Here is a 22,844-nt window from a genome sequence, read left to right as displayed (position 1 = left end):
TCAATTCCTGCACTATACAACAGGACAGCACTGTTAGCATGGCCAAGTCTCAGCCTCGCTTGGAGGATCCTGGCACAGTTACTCAGAGACAGCCCTGCCTTCCCCCAGAATGTCCTACTCAGTCCTACTGATGGCTGGTGGGCAGAGCAAGATGTACTGTCAGGTCATTGCCACCTAACCTGCACTGTCCAGGGCACCTTTTCCTGACCAACTTTTCAATTTGCTTTTGTCCCACTCCACAATGGTAAGGGCATTCTGTAAATAAAGGCTATTTTCTTTATGATTCTTTTCTATCTATATATAGAACTAGCTCTATCATATACCCTCCCCATAATTCCCTCATGACACATTTTGACATATATCTAGTTTTATTCTATTACAAACCTCAAAATTGCCCCTGAAAGGGCCTCTGAATGATGTTCCATCCAATCCCGATGAAATGTAACGGATGTGAGGGTAGCCCGCCATGTCTGGTACCTATTCAAACAGCAGATGTTAAGTTAAACCTATTCAGAACAGTTTCACTATTTTACTGTTCACTTTGAAAAGTTTAAGTTCCTTTTGCTTTCATTGAATCACTTTTTACACTCCTCAGCCTGAGCATACAATTCCAACTGACAGCACAACACAAACACCACTCTGACACATCTAAACAGAACCAGAAGCAAAACAGAAGTGAGACTAGAGCCTCTCCTGGAATCTCTCCACATCCACATTACAATTTCCAAGTCTCAAAATCTCAACCTACATTATATAAACCACCAGAAATATCTACCTATTTTGTAAACAGAGCACCTCACAGCTACACATGAAGTTATGAAAAGGACTCGCTACAGATTCTCAAATATAAGCTTTTGGTACCACAGAAAAAAGGCTAAAAAACTCAGTCTGGAAAAAGCAGCAGATACTCTTATCTGACTCAAAAGAACTGAACATCTTCAAACACAGTTTAAATTTAGAGGCCTATAAAAACTAACACTCAAAACTCACATCTGAAGTCAGTTAACTCTACATACATTCTACATTCGAGCATCCACTAAGCCTCCTTGCACAGTAAGAGACAGAAGCAGTGAACAAAAGCCCAGTGCTGTATCCCACAGGCCCTTCAAGCACCAGCACTTTCCATAAAGCAAAGCTGAAGGATAATTTCTATAGCAGGGACCATCTCCACTGCAGGGCTGCTGCATTCCTTTTTTACCCCAGCAAGATGAGTGAATAATGGTATTGACTTGTTGTCAGGAACATTCCAATAGCAATCTTTAATGAATAGGTGAAAAAACCCCAAATGATCAGCAGATGAGGTTTGCTTAATCCCACAGCACACCAACAGAAAGACTGTAAGCAGCAATTCACTTGGAAATACTTGAGTACCATCTTCCTTTCTGTGCTATCAGCTGATAATGCCTCTGCTGCTGTATGTGACAGCTCAATATGCATCTCATGAGGCTGTCCACAAAACTGATATCCCAGATACTATTCATGAAGTCACATATTCACATATGTTGCTCTTCTTTCCATCAGATACTTCCAAGTTTAACATATATAATGGTGTAAAACTCAATGAATGCATTATAGAAAAGCACAGACCTAGACAAAGCTACCCACATCAAATAAGAGACCAATAAGCTGCCTTTCTACGGTTTTCAAATCCAGTCTTGTAACTAAAAGCTGACAGGGATAGGCAAGATTCCTCTGCCCTAAATAATTTGTTTTCCAGAAAAGAAAGGCAGAATCTTATTATTTTAAAGCAGTTTACATGGTGCTTGTTAAATGACAATGTAGTGCCAACATCTGCCACAAATACAGCCACAATATTGGTCTTAAATGTTAACAAACCAGAATAATAGAAACTGAAGGTGCATATCAAAACACTTCATGTAAGTAATATCTGTTGGTATCATAGGTCTTACTGTTTGACAATATAAACTGTAGCTGTAACTAAGGAATTTTGGGGGAGCAGATTAAAAATATGGTGATTTGTGAGAAATCTGTCTCAGATAATCATTGATTTATGATTCATTCTGCATTTAAGCATGTAATTCTACTTCAGCTTCCAATTACAGAAGAGGCATTTAAAGAACTAGGTCATTCACTCACACTCTGAACATACTTATTGTGCCAGGTTTTCACTAGGCATAGACTTGGCTGGCATCATTTGGGAAATTTTATTGCCTAATATAACATTGGCAATCAATGGCCACCATTCAGAGGAAGGGAACTCCTGACAAAAACTAACCTAAGTCTCAGAAATGATATTCAATGCTTGGTGTTTTATTGACAAGGATTTGAAATCAGTGTTTTGGAAAACAATGCATCTGATAGTGCAGACACTGCATCATTCCAAGAGGTGCAAAGTCACAGATGTATTGCTGTAGTTCCATAATTACTGCCTCAGCAGTCAGTTTACCAACTGCAGTGACATGCACCTGGATACAGAACAAACTCTGCCACTGGAGACTAAAAAACCTATTAAAATTTATTTTAACAGTACAAAACCAAAAATTGTTCAGAGTACCTACCACAACAAACTACTGAACTCAAGATAATAGAAATGTTGTGTGGGACAATATATTCTCATGCTAAGAAATGGGCCTTCATATTATCCTGACAGGGCTGGCATAACACCTTTGCAAAAATACCTGAACATACATTATGTACAGGCTCTTTCATAAAATAGCCTGAGAGCACAGCTCACATTTCTGGTCAGGTAAAATGCTATTCTGAAAAAACACCTCTAAGAACAAAAGAAAAAAAAACAGTTCTTTTACACCTGCAGAATAAGCAGTCTGCTAACACAGCAAGATTTTAACTAAGTACAATTGTGACTACAAGATAGAGAAAAGACTTGCAAGAGATAACTATCAATAATACCTAACTAAGAACAGTCTTACTAAAATCCCTTTGACAGTTACCACCAAGCTTCAAATGCAAAAAGATTTCAGCTCTCTTGAGAGAGCTTCACACTCAAGCAGAAGTGAGTTTTCACTAAGCTTTCATACAGAATGCAAGAAAAAAGGAAAATGTTAAAGCTAATGAAGAATGTAAACAGTTAAAGGCAATGCCAGTCTGCACTAAATGTTTGTATATATTCTTTTGGATACAGTCACATTAAAATATATACTTTAAAGCAATATATTCTGGACCTGCAAATTCCAGCACAAGTCTGCCAGGAACTGTAGAAATATCATTTGTTTCTTGTTTTGCACTTTCTATTGATACTTTCCATGACCACAAAAATCTGCAGCAACTACAGTAATTCAAGGCTAAGTCTGAACCATTCACAACACAAACATCCTCAGCAGTTTGAAACATCTGACCTGCAGGGAAGGCTTTCTTTCTTGCTACTCTCTGCTTTAAATACCCTCTGTCTTTGCAGGATCTTTCTGCTTTTTCAGTGGAGAGATTCCTGCCCTGCATGGTACTACTAATCCTGTCCAGCCCAGCCTCCATGGTTCAGATAAATATAATTCCATATGTATTAGAACAAATCCCCAGTGTGAGTTTTTCAGTTAACTAACTGATCAGCTACTGTCAATACAAAAAGAAGTAAAGCTCATCATTTAATGTCTTAAGCCAAATACAAACAGGGAAAAGCTGCAATTTTCATAGAAAATCATTGGGTGAAGGAACCCAATGAAGCACCATGTGCTGCACAGATAAAACCCAGTGGTACCTGTGTCTTAGGGGAACATAAAATGAGGGCTCTTCAACAGTGTTTAATCTACAAAAAACCAAAGAACAGTAATTCATGTTTATATTATTAAAAAAACCTAGAAGCTTTTTCTTAAAAATGCAATTCTACTTGATGCAGCTAATCAAGGCTATTTCAAACCTGAAGTTCATCTTGAACTACTCTTACTACATCAAGCTACAGCCTTAGGTGTTCAGGTATTACACAGAAACTTGTGGGCTTTTGGGTTACAGAAGAGCTGCATCTCTTAGAGCTGCCAACACCTGTATGACTACACTGAGCAATATTATTCTGACCAGCACACAGCTACCATAATGTGCTGGGATCTACTGGCTTACACCTCCAAATCCCTAAGGATTTTCACAACTAAGTGTAAAGACAGCCTCAAACACTCTGAATCAATCCACAGGTAAAGGAAAAAAAAAAGTAAGGCTCTGCAATAGAAGAAAAAGGGGGCACAGCATATTGAAAGCTAGATGTGAAACACCTGAGAGAGACTAAGGTACCACAAGAAACTTTAGGTTTGCTTGGGGTTTGTTTTGGGGTTTGGTTGTTGTTTTGGTATTTTTTGGTTTGTTTTTTTTTTTTTTTAAATATGATCCAAAGATCTCCCTCAGACTGAGAAGCTGCAGGTTCCCAGATAAATTAAGGAGTCTTTTCAAAGCTTGCATCTATTTCAGAGATATTTCTTATACTATACTTAGCAAACTACAAAGTCCAAATAATTCCCCCACCACTCCTCACCCCTAAAATTCACATTCAAAAGGGCAGAAGAAGCTGGAGTCAAGAGTCTGGCACCCCATACCCCATAATAATTTACAGGAGTTGCCATCCTGCCCACTCTGATGGGGCAAACAGTGCTAGAGCCCCAAGTCAAAAAGCCTTTCATTAACAGTGCCAAAGGAGCAGCCAAAGGAACCCAGAGTAAACAGAAATAGAAGTGGCATCCAACAACGCTGGTATCAGAGAAGAACAGGAACAGATGAAAAGCCTTTGTGTCCTGCATCCTTCTTTTCTAATGTTCCATTAGTTATGCAATGCACTGATCTTGAGTCTCCCTAAAAATGATCAGTTAGCAGAATGGGTACTTATCCAGAATGGATTTCATTCAACAGCTCTTTCTTCAGCACATACATAGCCTTAAAACAGTGACAAAGTCTAAGCCATGGTCACAAAGTAATGATATTAAATCTGGAGGGAAGCAGCCTGACCTTTGGATAGATAGATATGAAGAAAGCTCTTCCTAACTGCTTTTAATCTAGGACTCCTCCTGAAACAACACTTAAACAGGTAGAAGTCTCTTCAACCAAACTAGTAGAAAAGGAGATTTTGTTTCCCCAACCCTCTATTTGGACTGTCAAAGCTGCTGAACACTGATTAACTTCCCCCACATATCTTTATCATTTTGTCTCCCTGAGGATTAAAACTGCAGTCTGCATTCCAGCACTGAGTAGATGAAGATTTGGTTATCTGCATCTAATTAAAGTCAGAAACTGATACAGAGTTAACATAATATCATTAAAGCCCAAACAATCCATTATGTCCTTCAGAGTCTGGAAGGGGTTTTAGTACTCCACTGCCAATTGTGCTGCAAGCCATTTCACAAAGTGGATTCAATACTAATGAAATTCTTAGTTGAGTGACTGGATCAGTTACTTTAAAAGACAACTCCCTCTCAAAAAAAAGAACAGTTTATGATATCTGCATCAAAAATACGACTCATGAAATCTCTGTTTAGTACCCTCTGTACTTGAAGAAGAAAGCACTCCTTAGAACATCAACAACTTTGCAGAGGGACTGTAATCACAGTTCAGCCTCTCCTCCTCCACCCCACTCCTAAAGTTACAGAGAAAAAAAACAGGTGGCAGGTGCAAATAATCTGCTGCCTAAAACAGCACTTTTGTTTAAAATCCAGTCAAGTTTGTTGATGAAAAACTTCACTGACTACTCGCTCTCTATTCAAAATAAGTTTTGGTGACAGATCTGCTGTACTCACACACACACACGAGAACAAAACCTGTGACTTTCTTTATTGCTATAGAAGGGCTAGAGTCATCAAAAGGCATTTGTAATGCTTTGAACTCATTGTATCTATAACTTCTAGCAGAGCTCTACCCTGCCTTCATGTTCTCCTAGCGTGTGAATACATTTTAAATTAGTCAGACTCTACACAACTTCAAAGCCACGGTGCTAGGTCTGATCACAGCAAGGTTCAAACCAGATCCCAAGCACTGGAGGAATTCCTGTGCTGCTCAGAGCAGCCTGTTCTGATCAAACATGCTGGCAGTGCACTGTGTGCAAGGCCTCAGAACACAAACTTCAGTTTCACTCAGCCCCTCATTAATTACTGTTATCAGGATCAAATATCCCTATACAAACACTTGCACAAACTTCTGTGGACTTAAAGACCCTCATTTCATCTGCCACTTTTGCCAATTAGAAACTGCATTTGCCAAGCAGAGGGGCATAAATCCCTAAAATATTTTATCACACACTCAGGAAATACTTCTGAACATTCTCTATCATAGCTCTCTTCTCTACTGCTAAAAAGATGAAGTGTGGGGTCCCAACTATTTGCTTACATAACGTTTTAGCTGTAGGAATACCTCAATTAAAATTAAAAGTTTCTCATCACACTGTAATATAAGGATCATCTAAACTCCTAAATTTCTAGAAACTTCACAGTGATGACTGAAGTAAATCCCACAGATGATTTATTACCCCTGATAAAAAGTACAGTTCCCTGAACTATTAGGAGGGAATCTAAAGCAGCTGATGTTGCCTGTTACAGTACAACACATTAAATAAATATGAGAGTGTAAAGCCATCTTTTATCCACTTGAAAAAGCAGACACCTAACCAAAGAATGCAGAAAAACTTAATTTGAAGAGATGATGCACAGGAGAAGGTTTTGCATTAAAAATCTCACTGGCTACACTAAAATACCAAATTCTACAGACTGATTTAGAAAGTCTGTGCTAAGGATGTCAGCAGCACCCAAGAATGACCAAGCCTCATTTATCAGGCAGGTACTTAAGGATCATCATATCTGGTATTAAAGAGTGAGGAACAAGCAATGCAAGACCAGACTGGAGACAGTTACTACAGTTTGGTTGTAAAGCCACAGTTCAAGCCCCAAATGTCAATTCAGGCTACTAACAGAGGAATTTTGAAAGGATGAAAGTTATAACTTTTCATTATAATTTTAGCATTCATTTACAGATGAACTCACAATTTTTATTAGATAATCTAGCTTTAAGAGGATTAAACATTCTTGCTTGACCACACAGAAACACTAAATATACTCAAACTAAATCTGTTTCTCTGTGAATTTTCATTAAACAAAATTAAGAAAAATTTTAACTAAACCTACAAGCATTCTTTCAAAAATAATACTCTGTAACAAGAGTAAAAATATGCTGGTTTGTTTTGGTTTTCCACTGCAGATTAAAAAAAAAAAATATGTGTAACATGTGTGTGACCTTACTGCCACACTTCCTGCACATTATAACACTTCATGCTACAGAATTATATACTTGATCACACAGAATTAGGTTGATAAATAATACATATTATTTGAAAACAATCAAATCTCTAGCTGGAATTCTAGTTGTGCGTATACACACACTAAAAAGAGAGAATCAGTGCTAATTCTCATGCATTGGGTGGAAAGTTGGTACTTTTAACAATCCAAAACTGAATACTCTAAACTTTAAAAATCAGATGCAGAGGGTCAATGCATTGCAATGCAAGTGACAATTTAATTCAAGTATATTTCATTTTACAAGAGCTGAAGTTAGAAATGTAGATGTGCCTATACTGTCTCCTCTTACTACACAATGGGCCTGTTCAAGCACCCTCACTGGGAGCAACACATGGACAGACAGTGAAATATTTTCAGATAAGCACTTTGCAGCAATGTATACACATCCATTTTCCTTACAAACAAAATCAAAAAGCAATGATTATAATTCTCCATAAGCTGTCTCCTTACCATTAGAGGAAGAGCCCCTATTTGCAAGTGATGCAGTCGAGGAGGTGCATGGTAGTGGGCCAAGTGAGGATGCAAGGGCCCTGGAGGGTAGGTAGCTGCAGTCACACCAGCTTCAATTCCTAGTTCCCTGTCACATGAATGAAAGTGGCATTACAGTAAAGGAACAGCTTGCCTCTAGGTACAATCCCTCTGCTTTGGAGAGCCTACAACACAATACAGCTACAACAACAGTTTCATGTACTTTATTTTTAGCCATATTTAGATTTTGCTGATGAATCTTCCTATCATAACTAAAAGCTGTATTTAAAATAGCTGCGAAGATTTAGTATTAAAAAAATCTAGAAAACTCCACATTTACTGAGCCCAATAATATTATCCATGTGGAGTCTTCCCTGCAGCACATGCTGTGGGAACAGCAGTTGTCATGCATGCACCTCTTCACTAATGGCCAAAAGTATATTTTTTAATAATAAATATATTGTGGAATGTAAGTGCATGCTCATAAGTGGGCCTGATGCAATTGTAAATAAGTTCAAACAAAGAGGGGAGAGAATATACTAGTCTGTACTACAAAACCTTAAAAACCACTAGAAATATATTTAAGATATTGAGTACTCCAAGTAATAATTCAAAGCCATATCAACATCTACAAACTCTAAACTACAGGTGCATGCAGCAGCTTTTAAAAGCACAGCCAGCATTGTCAGCACTGTGATCAGCACATTCTGGTCTCCTGCCCAGAGTCCCAAGGGCTCAAGTAGTGTCTGACTGCTCACCAGGCAGATCTCTCTGGAGCCTGTCGAGGATGGGAAGACATAGTCTGAGGCACATGGATGTGATGCCCATGACCATAATTAGGATGCATTCTGTGAGGATGTGGAGGAGGCCGTTCATGAGCACGTCTGTAACAACAAAGAACAGACACAATTAATTTCACATACTTTTTAGTATGAAGAAACCAACACCCATAACCAAAATGTTACAGACCAAGTGCCTTTAGAATAAGAAACTCACCATGCAGTATTTTAATTTCTGCTTTAGATATAAGTTACAAGTTAATTTAAACACAGATTTCATATTCTAAACCAAACCAGCTTCAGCTACAGTGACCTGCCCTTCACTTGGCAGTCATGACTGCAGAGATTGAGAAATTGTTTAATCCTAACCTCAAAGGGCAGGGTAGGAAAGGAAGGGCCACATGACAGTCATGCTCAGATTCAGTGCCATTTACAGCTCTGCTGCAGATTATTTCTAGTAAAACTATACCAGCAAGAGTAATTAATGGAAACTTAATACAATAATCAGAGGACATTTTCCTTGAAACATGTTTGCATTATAGCTCAGGTAAACTGAGCACACAGTTCTTATCCATGCCATCTGGTACAGAACAACCATGGATTTGAAAAAACCACTTAACTCCTGCTGACTGATTTCTATTACTTTCCCACTTTACCACAACATTACCATCAACATTTGCCTACAATTTCCTATAAGTGTCCATATTTCTATATAAATTCACTAAGCTGCAGAACTGCCAATATTCACAACTCCAATCCCCTAACTACTGAAAAATGCCCAGATCTGATAAGATAAGATAGTACATTAATTTTTTCCAAAAATGCTACCTTGCTGTCTCACAGTCACTGGCTTCTCTGTCACATGCCATTTGTGGGCAGTTACTGCCTATAGATACTTAACCTGAAAACTGCCTCAAAAGCTGCAGTTAAAGCAGAATTCTCTTTAAGCATTAACTTCTAAACGAGTTTCAAGTTAGTTATGAGTCAAATTTGTATAACATAGTTAGGAGCAACAACTAGAGAGCTCATTCCTGAAATTCTCTTACATATTTTAACACATTAGCTGCAGAATTAAAAGAAGCTCAGCTACTCTGTGAATATCAACTAGCATCTGATGATACTAGTATCAAATACCGAGTTAAGCAACAATTGTAACATGTCTTAGTAGCTACATTGCAACACTGATGACATTCTCAGTCTCCTCTTGTAAAGCAAAAGGCATAGTAAAGATATCTAAGTATCTTTATTTGATCTGAATTAAACCCAGTATATGGTTTGTTCATTTTATTTTAAAGTATTGGTTATATAAAAAGAATCTTAACTGCATCAACAAAGCAAAACATGCTGTCAACCTTAGCTATTGTTTGAGAACATTTGTGACATACGTTGGGTGTTGCATCATCCTTCTTCTCTGGACCTCCATCCTCTGGATCACTTCATGAGGATGTAGCCTCTGTGCTGGAGGTGCTGTGGCTGGGATGTGATGGGATATTGGCTGGTGTGTTGCAGGGAGATGCTGTGGTATTGGAGCAGCTGCATTGGCTAAGGGATGAGTTGGGGGTGGAGGTGGAACAGGATGAGAAGATGCATGAGAAGAGATCGAAGGATGAAAGGGATGCACTGGATGAGGGATAACATAATCCACTTGAGGTGGAGGTTGTGGCTGTGGAGGAGGATTTCCATGAGAGTGAGGACATGCAGAAGCTTGATGGTGAAGAGGTCTGGTCAAGGAAGCATCTGCAATGAAAACATAAGGTGCTCTTAATTTGGTCAATTTTGCTCAAATTTATTTTAAGAAGTATCTTCACACAGGCATTTCAGTATTATTACATCAGTTTAAACAGTAGCAACATGGGAATATGTGTTTATGCAACTTTTAAATAAAGTGATTCTAGAAATATACCCTACAAGAAATCTTAATTTTCTGCAGTCAAAAGCATTCTGTTTTCCAATACTGGCAAAAAAAAAAAAAAAAAAAAAAAAAAAAAAAAGTCTGTGTGATACCAACTGGAAAAGGTACATAGAAAGGTGTGGGTTGGAAGTGACTTCAAAGATCACCTTGTTCCAAGCCCCTGCCATGGACTGGGACACCTTCAACAACACAAGGCTGCTCCAAGCCATGTCCAGCCTGGCCCTGAACGTTTCCAGGGAAGGGGCAAACACAGCTTCTCTGGGCAAGTTTTTCCAGAGCTTCACCATGCTCACAGGGAGGAATTTCTTCCTTAAACCTGATCTAAATCTACTCTTCCACTTTAAAGCCATTCCCCTGGTGCTATCACCACATGCCCTTGTCAAAGGTCTCCCTTCAGCTCTCCTGGAGCCCCTTTAGGCTCTGGGAGGTGCTGTAAGATCTCCCCAAAAGCTTTCTCTTTGCCAGGCTGAACAATTCCAGCTCTCCTAGCCTGTCCTTGGAGCAGAGATGTTCCAGCCCTCTGAGCAGCTTCATGGTCCTCCACAGACTCATTCCAACAGGCCTGTCCTCCTTGTGCTGAGCAGCCCAAACCTGAAGCACTATAGCAGAGAGGAATAGTGCTTCCGTCCTCCATGAGGGACAAGTAGGAGGACAGAATCTCCTTCCAATATTACTTTATATTTGTTGTTTAATCTTTAAAAGTTTAATCCCCATCTTTCTGGGTTCACTGTTCTATAGAGACAATAAAATTTTAAAAAAAGAAATCACAATCAAACAAATTATTATGCTAAAGCAGATCTCACTGGAGGGATGGGACAAGGGATCAACCAAGGAAAATTGAATAAAAAGCCAGTGCTAGAATACAAAGGAAATTAAAAATATTTTCATTGTAAATACAGTTTTGAAGTCTCAGTGTTATTACGGTCACTCATAATAAAATATTTTAACTTTACCTTGGTCCTGTTCAAACCCCCTAACTGTTTAAAAAATTTCTCAATCTGTGTTTTGCTAGGCCAACTCTAGGATCAATGCAAGCAGGTTGGAGTGTTCCACTGCTGCCAGGGCAGTGTGTCAGGGAGAGTGCATGCAGTGGTGCCAGCAGTACCCACAGGGAGAACGCATGCAGTGCTGTCAGTACTGACAGGGAGAGTGCATGCAGTGCTGTCAGTACTCACAGGGAGAGTGCATGCAGAGTCAGTACTGACAGGGACAGTGCATGCAGTGCCAGTACTCACAAGGAGAGTGCATGCAGTGCTGTCAGTACTCACAAGGAGAGTGCATGCAGAGTCAGTACTGACAGGGACAGTGCATGCAGTGCCAGTACTCACAAGGAGAGTGCATGCAGTGCCAGTACTCACAAGGAGAGTGCATGCAGTGCTGTCAGTACTCACAAGGAGAGTGCATGCAGTGCCAATACTCACAAGGAGAGTGCATGCAGTGCCAATACTCACAAGGAGAGTGCATGCAGTGCCAATACTCACAAGGAGAGTGCATGCAGTGCCAATACTCACAAGGAGAGTGCATGCAGTGCCAATACTCACAAGGAGAGTGCATGCAGTGCCAATACTCACAAGGAGAGTGCATGCAGTGCCAATACTCACAAGGAGAGTGCATGCAGTGCCAATACTCACAAAGAGAGTGCATGCAGTGCCAATACTCACAAGGAGAGTGCATGTAGTGGCGGCAGGACGAGAGCGATGCCTGGGGCGGGGGCTGTGGCTGTGGCTGTGCCACGATGCCCGAGCCGTAGCCGTCGATGGGCAGGGCCTGGCTGGGCCCAGCGCCCGCCTGGTGCCCGTAGAGCGCCGTGCGCGACGAGGAGCCGGGGCAGCACGGGTCAAACGCCGACGTGCCGTGGAAAGCGCCGCTGCCGTGGCTCCTGATACCACTGCTGCTCAAGTCTACTGGCAATGCCTGCTGCAGAGACAAACCATCTTTCTTCAAGCCACTCTTTAGACATTGAAAGCAAAGTCACATTCAAACATCAGATTTTTTAAAAATAAAAATAAATACTATCACAAGCAACTGGGATCCAAATTTTGAAATTTTACGGCTTGACCCTGGAACATTTTTTATTCTTATTCCTAAATTCATCAATCTGCTGAGAGACTAACTTCCTTATAGCAGATTCTGTAAAAACCAACCAAACCCCCCCCCCCCCCCAAAAAACCCCCACCACCCCCCTACCAAACTAAAAACCTCACCAAGAATCTCTACAATAGATAAATAAGATTGATAGTTCTGCATACTGTAACTTAGCACAGTACTGTTCTTTCCTATGACTGTACTGGTTTACAGCTGTGATTTAATTGCTAAAAAACAATGCTTTTAGAGGAGAAACTCTTTTATACTTCTTATATACAGGACATTAGACTTGGTATTTTTCTTCCCTCAAAGCAGCTCAATGATTTGCATTGCAGAACTGCTATGATGGGCAGAATATTTCAAGGTAATTATGTTAGGTTTGCTATGCAGTCACTCATCTTACAGCCATGAAGAGGTCAGCCATCAATGATTACTTGAAGGGTTATGTCTTTCCATAAAATTTCAGGGTTTTGTGTTCATATATATTACAGCTCAATTTTTCCTTTTAGTTCCCTTCTATAATGCCTGATGCAGAGCATGAGAGCAATTTATAATTCAGCATCCTTATCCTCTTCCCTCCTATCTGGAACAACTTGAAATCCCAAGTCACAAGGTGCGATTGTGAGTCACAAGGATTAAACCTGCCTGCTCGTGGTAAGTGGTGCCAGAACTGCTGCTTGCTCCACATGGGGCAGGCACAGGAGGAGGCCTTTCCACAGGGCAGCTGGAGTCACTGAATGAAGGAGACAGCGGGACAGCGGGGTGAGGGTTGTGGTGGTGATGGTGGTGATGCTGGAAGTGGTGGCCATGCTGCTGGAAGCAGCTGCTATGTGGGTGTCCCAATGCATGATGAGTCTGTGAAGGCCCTCCACAAGGAGAATGCTGGGGGCAGCACGATGGCAGCCTTGGCATGGCTGGAGGGCCAGTTTCCAGTGTCGAATTGGATGCAGCTCTTCTTATTTCATCTTGAAGACAAAGTTAATATTGAAGTGAAAGAAATTAGTAATGCTAATCACTGTAAAGCAGTGTCATAAATAGAAACAAAACACCCTGTACCTCAGAATTAAGTATTTAACCAATTGAAAACCAGAGTTAGACTGTAACAAAACAAACTAGTTACAAAAAGTAGTATTTAGCTATACCTGCCAAATGAACCCGAACTGAATGGTTCAGGTGGAAGTACTCATGGCAACCACTGGAGGACAGGAACTGACACTTGCCTTATTCTACAAATTTAAGGCACATCATCAGCAGGGGAAGGAGGAAAAATTGTTCCTGTGGTCAGTGTGCAGAGACCTCAAATTCCTGTGCAACTGTGGTCCACCCAGGTTAATTGTCCCTCACCACACTTGCAGACAGGGCAGCTGTTTCAGTGATGTCATGAGTGCTCTCTGTATATACAGCTCTATATAAACGTGCTCCCAGGGGGTTATCCACAGCAGGAGATACACTCAAGGAGTCCAGATACATCCTTCACTTTCTTACAATACACATTGAAATAACACCTCTGTAACACACTGAAATGAGAGGCTTAATTCCCAGTGAACTACATTCCACCTCCTCAAAAAGCAAGGATGTGGTTTCTTCTGTATAACCAAATCATTCCAACAGGCACAAACAGAAGGCTCCAGCAAATTTCCTGTATCTTTATGGAGAAATCAATGGTCTTTTTCAGATTCCTGTCCTCTCAGCTTACTACTGTTAGGTTCAGTACTAGAAGCTCACATGGGATTTAATTTAGAGAATGCTGATTAACTTCCTCTACCTCCTTTGTACTCAGAGGCAACACAACAGCTCAGAGCTCATTCTGTACCTCCAGTTGAAGTGCCAGCAGTGCTGCCACTGGGGAGACTGGGAGTGGTCTCTGGTGCTGCAGAGGGCTGGCTGCTGGAGACATTGGGAGCTGCATCAGAGGCCTGCTCTGAGGTAGAGGTACTGGAGCTGGTAGTGGAAGCAGAACTCACGGCCTGCGGCTCCACTCGAGCTGATGTGGTTGGCACAACTGTCGGCTCTGGTGAAATAAAAAAGCTTTCATGTTCTTTAAGCTTTAAAAGGGCTGAGGTTTTTTTATCGTTGTTCCTGCTTTTGAACCATTTTACAAGACATTCGCGATTCTGGCCTTGCCAGAAGCTAAGAAAGTCAGAACATAAAAACCTGACAGGCTTGTGTGTGGAAAGAAAATTATCTTTTTTTTCTCTCTTGCTTTTTTAATCTACTCAAATTTTAATAGTTAACATAAAATCAATTCTCAACCAAATCTGACACTTAAGTTTTATTTACTGGATAAAAAACTTCTACTATAAAAGAGATTAAATTACTTCAGTACTTCATGATAAAAATGCTTGCTGATATCCTCCATTAATCTACAGGCAAACTACTCTATGATTAAGTATTATCCTTATAACTTTCTATTGCCTATGAAAAACAGAACAACTTTTAGACAACTCACCAAGAACAGCAAATATCTAAGCTAGCAGTACTACTTTACAAACTTCAATCATTCCAGATGCATTGTGCTAAAGGCTTTAGCAAGAACTTGGTTTCTAGTCTCAACACATGCTAAAAGCAGATTATCAATATTTGAGACTTCTCTTAAAGGTACATACCTGTTCATATTATATATTGCAAAGCTAACAGTGAGCAATGTATCCTGGAAATCCAAAGCACTTGGTGAGTCTTGTCCTTTACCAGATAATTGTAAACAAGTTAAAATTTAAAACAATACTTGGTGGCATAATTAGAATTTAGTTTTGAAAAAGACTTGGACTATAAGTTTGAAATTTTTCTTAAGTAATGAAAGTCAGTGACATGACTAAGAATATAAGATACCATAAAAGGGAAGATTATCAGAAATAGCTCAGTTTTTTTTAGTAAAAATGTTTTGCATGGATATCGGGGCAGGGGGGGAAGCATCAAAAAACTTCAAATACTTCCTTTACAGAGTCTCAAAATAAAATATGAGTCGTTTTCAAGACTTCTCTCTATATCTAGCAGGAGTATCAGCAACTCAGTGAGCAAAGGAATAAATGTATCTTCTCCCTCACAAGTCTTCCAACTCATCACATTAAAAAAACATGATCTGATATCTACATTTACATTCCTCTTACTTTTAATGTGGCCTTCCAATATACTAATTTTATTTCTTTTAAGACAATGTTTTGGGTGAAATATATTAATGTTTAAATTCAGAAAACGAGCAACTTTATAGGACATGTATAGCCTACAATGAGAAGTGATCAGGCAGTGCTCAGGCCAGCGGCCACCCCGAGTTCCCTCAGGCTCAGGTTCCCCACCAGCCCTTACAGACACTTCTGATTCTCCCCTGCCCAAACCACTGAAAAACAGGGGGCTTGGTCCATTGTGAACTACTAGCTAAGAGAAACTGGATTTCTCAACTCACTGCCCAGACATCGGCCCTGGAAAATAAAAGGAGATAGGATCTTTATGCTCAGGGAAGCAGCCAGCCAAGTTTTAAGACCAGTATCTTTGATGAAATAGGTAAAGTTGGGCTAAACTCCTTTTACAGTGTTAATTCAGAAGTCCAATCATTTAACACTAATTCATGTGTGAAATTTGATGCCTAAACCCAAAAATAGTATTCCTTAAATCCTGGAAGATTCATCTTAGGCATTTCCTCTAGAAGGCAGGAGAAACAGCCAGTCTTTAACACACACATTACAGAAGTGTATTTTAAAAATAACTTGGTTTCTGAATCCAAGACTAAATTCTGTAATATGAATTTTAAGAGTGAAGTAAAGCAATAGAAACCTACACTGCACTCCTTCAACAATAGAGCTGTTGGGATATTTCACAGTAAATACCTAAAACGAAGAATCTGTTCATCAACTCATCCTCTACCTTACAAGCCATTAACCAAAATTATTCTCAAGCCTTTCCGACTCTCCATCCCACCCCAAAAACCACAACTTGAAGAATTAGATACTGCACAATACTAAGCTTGCAATGCACTCGGGCAGAACCACACAACAACAAAGCTTACATTACAAATAACATGCACCAAAGAAATCCCCAAAACCACCACCATCTGCAAATGTGCAAAAACATACATGAGCTTCAGTGTTTCCTTCTCCCAATTTTATGCTAATTGCTAAGTTTCTCTTACGATCTTCAGCAGGAATAGACTTATTAAGTGTCAGCAGGTTTTAATGTTAGGAACCAATGAAAGGTTACAGCTTCAGAAACCTAACACACTTTACTAGTTTAGGGTTGGGCTTTTCTTTTTTTAAAAGCTATTTTTACTTCAAGGCCTGAAAGAACAGTCACTATTCCAAAGCATAGGCAATGATAGACTTTCCTTTTATAGTGTTGCATTGAAGTAAGTGCATATTTTTCAAGAAGTAGTTCCAACCTGTTCTGTAATTTCTGCCTGGTGAGTCAGCTCTCAGACACACACCCAAGGCAGCTTCGGAAGAAAAACTGTATCTTTAGATCTAAAAGACTGAAAACAGCTAAACATTAAATTTTGAAAGGAAGGGCACATTTTCTGACAGGTTTGGAAACAGACATTAGAGATCAGACTCAGAAGGGTACCTTCTATCTGATGCCATTAACTCCAGTGCCATTACACTGCCCATGCTGCTCCTGCAGATTTCTCTGACAAGGCACTCACCATCCTCATCCACGGTGAGGTCCACGACTTCGGCGGCGTTCTGCCGCAGGGGCTGGATGACGGTGGAGACCCTGCTGCGGGAGCGCTGCTCCGGCGGCCGCGCCGCGTGCGAGCTGGAGCCCGCGGCCCAGTGCGAGCGCGCGTGGCCCAGCGCCGAGCGGGACCTGCACAGGGGAACACCTTAGTGCTGGCCTCAAGCTGACCATTACTGCTTTCTTCTCCTCCTCTCTGAGGAGCTACTTGGAGATTTTTATTATTATAAAAGCATTTTATCACATTGACATACCCCATGACTCCGCTTTCACAAACACACTCACAAATCCTATTGCAGCCTTTACCAGAGAACATAACAGCAAATGCCCAGCATGGAGAGTTTAAAGGTCTCTAAGCCACGTCCCCTGTACATGCAGCCATCTTAAAAAAAAAATTCACTGTGAAACCCTACAGCCATGGCCAGGCAGCAATTACAGCTGAAGTTGTTTTGGGTTTGTAAACAGTAATTGAAGAGTCTCCAAATCTAATACTACTCCTGTGCAGTCTGAAACAGCTAAAAATGGTCTATAAATGATCTATAGGTCTATAAATGATGACAGACCTATGAAGACACTAAAAATTCGTAAACATTAAATACTTTTGCACGTTAACCCATGACAGAGTACTTTCAGAGGATCATTTTTATACTTCAAATTTACAAAATGTCATGACTGTGCAAAATCTCTGGACCTTTCCCTCTAATATGATTTTGCTCCCTCTCTTCGGAGAACAAACACAGCTTTTTGTGATACTTAAACTAAAATGCAATGTGGCTTGAGGAGATCCTAAGCCTGTAACCATATCTAAGGAAAGGGATGGGTTTATCTCTGTTTTATATCACACAGCACCCATTCTGTTCAGTTTAGCCATGCAAACCCCAACACTCAAGACAATGATCTCTGGAGTGTGTATCATCTTTGAAGCATACAGTCTTTAATTAAGGGAACAGTATTTTTACAGTCTTGTATTTACCACTGCACTCCCAAAAAACTTTGATTCTCCAGTATTTATGTCAATCAAGTGGCTCTTATTTTCCAATTTGGAAAAACAATGTACTCAGACTTCAGAAATTCAGACGGGGAAAATATGAAGAAAAGGGAATGACTTCACTAAAAACAAACAAAACCCACTGCACAAATCACCATGGAGCTACTGCTGTTTTGGCTGGAGCACTGCAGAAGGTGAGGGAAGAAAGAATTAATTTTTTCAAGTCTTAAGACTATTACAGAAAACACATCTTATTGATGCTAGGAATATATGAAGCTGTTTATTTTTCACAAGCATCTAGCTTTAGGTAGGTTTGAATTTGAAGTTTTCTTCAAGAAACTCTGCTTTAATAGATTCTGTAAAAATCTGAAAATATGGAACAAAACTTCCAGAGGTTCTTGGAAGAACAGGAAAGTATATACAGCAGCAGCAGTTTCAAAAAAGTAGGCTGCATTCCTGAGAAATGCTCAGCTAATCCCTAGATAGTCAACTCAGCCTACACAGGCTCTCTCTAGGATCTCACTGTGCAGCTTTGCTTCCCCCAAATCCTGCACATCAATCACACTAATACAGCCACCTCAACTACTCCAGATTAGTTCAATTCTCAAGCTTTGGCAAAGCTGTGCTTTGGGTTTTTTGCCCTTACTTTGTTTGGGGTTTTTTGTTATTGATTGGGTTTTGTTTGGTTTGTTTTTTTAATCAAAAATGCATAGTGTGCATTCTGGTTAGAATTCCAGTGACATTAACTTATGGGCTTTTAAGCATTGTGACAAACCCAGAGACAAGCAAAACTTTAATACAAAGAGATGCAAATCTCACCTGTAGTTTTCACCAACTGTGACAATCTCCACTTCACTGTCTGTTGAGGTAACATTTATTTCTTCGTTAGCAGTGACTTGGGGAGTGGAGGATGCTTCAATCACCACAACATCTTCATCAATACTTCCTGATGAGGAAAAAGGAAGAAGAAAGTTTCCATACTTTATTTATACTTCATTCACCAACTGTCATTATAAGAGATTATTTTTCACAGATTTAAAAGATATGTAGGCAGAGAATTCCATGGTGTATGTCAAAACCTTAGGTGCAACTGTCAAATACATGACCTAATTATTAAAGGGAGCAATTCTTCTGTAAATATTGAAGCAAAAAGAAGGAAGGAGACAGAAGACTGAGTGTGGGGTAGGTATGCAAGCTTGCATTACAAGCATTGAAAGCAATTGCAGTGAATTTTATTATCTGTAACACCAACAAAATTCAGTCATTTAATATAAAAACAGATCAAACTTACAAGCTAGCAAAGCAGTAGTGGTTTGTTTGCACTAATAGCTTTTAAAAAATTAGCTTTTTTTAAAAAATGTTTTTCTAGGTATCAGTTATCGACCAACAAGTTTATACTGACAAAATTAATCCCTTGGTGTTTATAAACACCTTTCTATCTAGACTTTTTGTGGCATTCACAATCTGTACTAGACAGAGGAAGATAAAATTAAACTAAGAATGATAACAACAGTAACCAAAACCCCACAAAACAGACCAGTTTTCTTAGGAAAACACTTCCACTTCAGGAATAATGGTTACAGTTTCAGCCTAACAAGCAGCCACATGAAATACTCCTCTAGAGCTGCAACACTGGCAGTGACAAGTCTGAGCCATCTACAAGACTAAAATTGAGCTATGGATTATTCACTGAGCACAAAAGAACTAAAAAAACCCAAGCTGTATAGCTTAGAAATCACTAACTATCATTTTGGTTTCTGCAAATTGCCTCAGGGAAGTGTTTGAAGAATTTGGTCTCGTTCAAGTCAATGCTTCCATCCTGTATGCACTGACTGTTCTCAGCTGCTTTATCCAATGAGAAAGATTATTCATTTTTATTTTATCCGTTTTTCTGCTTTGAAAAAAACCCAAACTGCATTACCTATTTTCCAAAGGCCTTTGTTTCTGACCACACTTATCTCAGAAAGATTGCTGGCTGAAGATGTAAAGAGTGATGCTTCCAAATACTGATACTGATAAAACTCTAACAATTGGAAGTAGCGTGGAACAAAATTAGTTCTCAGACCTTGCATGAAAAGTTTGGAGAAAACTGAAAACATGCAAAGTCAAAAAAACAAAACAACATTCCAAAACTGAAAATACCAAAAGGCCAGTTACTCAGAGTGAAAGGCAGCAGCTAAAGAGGCACATCCAGAGCAATGTAAACACTGTGCCTATCGGGGCAAACAAGCAACAGCTTCCTTACACAGACCTATCTCAGTCAGTCACTACACTTATCTGCTGTCAGACAAAACCACCAAGCAGCTGGGAAAAGGTCCCTGAGAAAAACCCCCAGCTCCTCCTTCCATCTTCCAAAGCTGCACTTCTCTGAAATACAGCAAGTTTGAGAGCACTCCTCAGAGTCCACACGTCCTCAGGTTCAGTATTTATTGAAACTTATGACAGATGCAGAAGTAGATTTAGGCTTAAATATGATTTTGTTACTTCAGAAAACAAACGAGTTCTCCTTGAGGACAGAATCATCTAGAATGTGGATCTATACTGAATTTCACCCAGTGTGCACCTCTACTGAAATTCTGACACAAGCTTAGCTCATGAAAACCAAAGGGAATTCTTAACTGAATATCTACACAATTCAAACACCTTTCTCAATGTTCAAAAGCTCATTTTATTCAACTGGGGTTTTTTTAAGCACTCCCTTAGCTGAGAGGTGATTGTACCAACTACACAAATCAGACTGTAAAAAAACATCCAGACTGGTACTGAATGAACAGGTTTTGTGACTTCCAAAATAACAAATAAAATCTTTAGGAAAACAGTCAAAGTTGCTCCAAGTAGGATACAGCATAGACATAGCTCAGAGACATGCAATTTCCTACTGTTTGTGCTTCTAAAACCACCTTCCTAAGTCAAAAGCACAAACTGGTGTTTTCATCCCATGAAGTACTTTCCTATGCAAGGAACCAATACCTTCTTCAAAATTAAGCAGAAAAACTTCCCTAAACTATATAAAAATTGAATTGTTTTATACAGTCCACCATGATACAGTATAATTCACTTTTTTTTTAGCACCTACCAGTCATCTGTCTGTAAAGAACTTCAAGCAAAATTTAAAGCATGAATAGCTTACACATCAATGCATCCCCTGAGTGAGTGAAGCTGTAAGAAGGCAGCTAAATCTGGATAATTACAGAGTTAACTACACCATTCCTGCAGCTCCTGAGGGTTATCTTACTTCAAGGAGAAGAGTCACTGGACTGCTGACAGCTACACAGATGGAAGAGATGTATTTTGTACTACTTTCTGAATAATACCTATGGCTACAAAACAAACAGAAAATCATCCTCCTGCAGGCACACATTATTTCTTTGTCATCTTCTGAATCACAGAACACATCAAGAAAATTATACTCTAGTTATTTGTGAGTAAATTAACCTTCGGGCCACCACTGAAAGACTCAGTCTGCATTTCAAGTGAGCTTCTTACAAACAAAACTTCTCTTGAAAATCAAAGCAAGGATTTTAATAGTTTCCACAGAGTTTGGGGTGTTTTTTCCCCTTCTCACATCTACAAATAATATTTCATAGTGCACACAAGATACCAAATTTCAGTTTGCAAGTTTTTCATTTCCCATTCAGACCTTTCAATAGCCATTAGTAATTAAGTCCTGCATGTGACTATTAATCAGAAATAATTGGTAACTTCTTCACATAGGTTTTTTCCCCGCTTTTAAAAGCCTTTTCTATGATGGAAACCCAATGCTCAGCTGGCCTAGGGGAAGGGATAAACTGCACATGCTTGAATCCAAATCTGAACATGTGTAAAACTGTAAACCTCCCTTACAAATAAAAACACACTCTCATCCAGGCCTTACCTCACAAAACCAGTAAATCTGTCATAATAAAGTGCCTTCATAAGCAGAATATAACTTTTATAATAAAATAAATATAATATTGGACTCTAAAGTTCAATACTTAGGCCAGTAAATGACATATTTTTTCCCTAGAAAGTTGTAAGATTACTTCACAACAGAAATTACTTCACAAACAGAAAAGCAGCAAGTTGGTCTATCAGCAAGTGACAGACCAACTTGCTGCTTTAGAATCAAATACTTTAATAATCCAGAAGCTGTAAGCAAGAGACTAAGCTTTGCACAGTATAATATGTATAATATATATAATTATACTACTATTTAAAAGACTATGGCATAACTCCAAGATTAATTAATCATCATCCCAAGTACCCCACCAAGGGCATAAATAACACTGGTGTAATACTCAAATTTATGTTTGGCTGACTGTTGTCATTCTCAGAGGGTATTTTCACATCTGTTTTGCAATTAACATGGAGTTTAACCAGCCAGAATATTACATGTAAGATAACAAAAGTATTTTTCAATACACAATTTCAAATGAGACAATCTGATCAACGCTTAAGTGAAAGCAGAAGAGATTTAAAATCAGCAGTCAGTTCCAGTGAGAGAGATGCCTTATTCTGAGTTCCAAGCTTGCACTGGATCAGACCAAGAGCCCACTCAGGCACATGTTCTCTCTGCCAGCTGCAGCAGGCAAAAACACTGTGCAGCCAGAGCAGAAAATTCAAACTACAAATTTTAACTAAAAGCTCTCATACCACCCAGCATCCACAACAATATCTCAGAGCTTTCTTGCCCAGTCCTTGCTCAGCTGTCAATAAGTGTTGTATGTGGGACCTAA

The 22,844-nt window shown here is 39.5% G+C and overlaps 1 protein-coding gene across 9 annotated transcripts in view; it reads right to left on the bottom strand.

The window, feature by feature from the left end:
- RNF111 (ring finger protein 111) overlaps positions 1-22,844 on the bottom strand; it is a 44,278-nt gene that overhangs the window by 5,044 nt on the left and 16,390 nt on the right. For 4 of the 9 annotated variants that reach the window (XM_071441639.1, XM_071441640.1, XM_071441632.1 and 1 more), the window contains 9 exons: positions 18,949-19,075; positions 17,110-17,273; positions 14,293-14,490; positions 13,125-13,444; positions 12,056-12,311; positions 9,868-10,219; positions 8,462-8,587; positions 7,686-7,812; positions 385-477 (listed from right to left, as the gene is read on the bottom strand). In XM_071441639.1, the coding sequence (XP_071297740.1) occupies positions 385-477; positions 7,686-7,812; positions 8,462-8,587; positions 9,868-10,219; positions 12,056-12,311; positions 13,125-13,444; positions 14,293-14,490; positions 17,110-17,273; positions 18,949-19,075 (1,763 nt within the window). The remainder of the gene's footprint in view (positions 1-384; positions 478-7,685; positions 7,813-8,461; positions 8,588-9,867; positions 10,220-12,055; positions 12,312-13,124; positions 13,445-14,292; positions 14,491-17,109; positions 17,274-18,948; positions 19,076-22,844) is intronic. The other 5 variants (XM_071441633.1, XM_071441635.1, XM_071441636.1 and 2 more) reach the window with 3 other exon arrangements.

Source organism: Agelaius tricolor, unplaced genomic scaffold, assembly GCF_023055355.1.
Source record: "Agelaius tricolor isolate 1412-34295 unplaced genomic scaffold, bAgeTri1.0.p SCAF_16, whole genome shotgun sequence".
Lineage (NCBI taxonomy): Eukaryota > Metazoa > Chordata > Aves > Passeriformes > Icteridae > Agelaius > Agelaius tricolor.
This window is presented reverse-complemented; position numbering and strand designations above follow the sequence as displayed.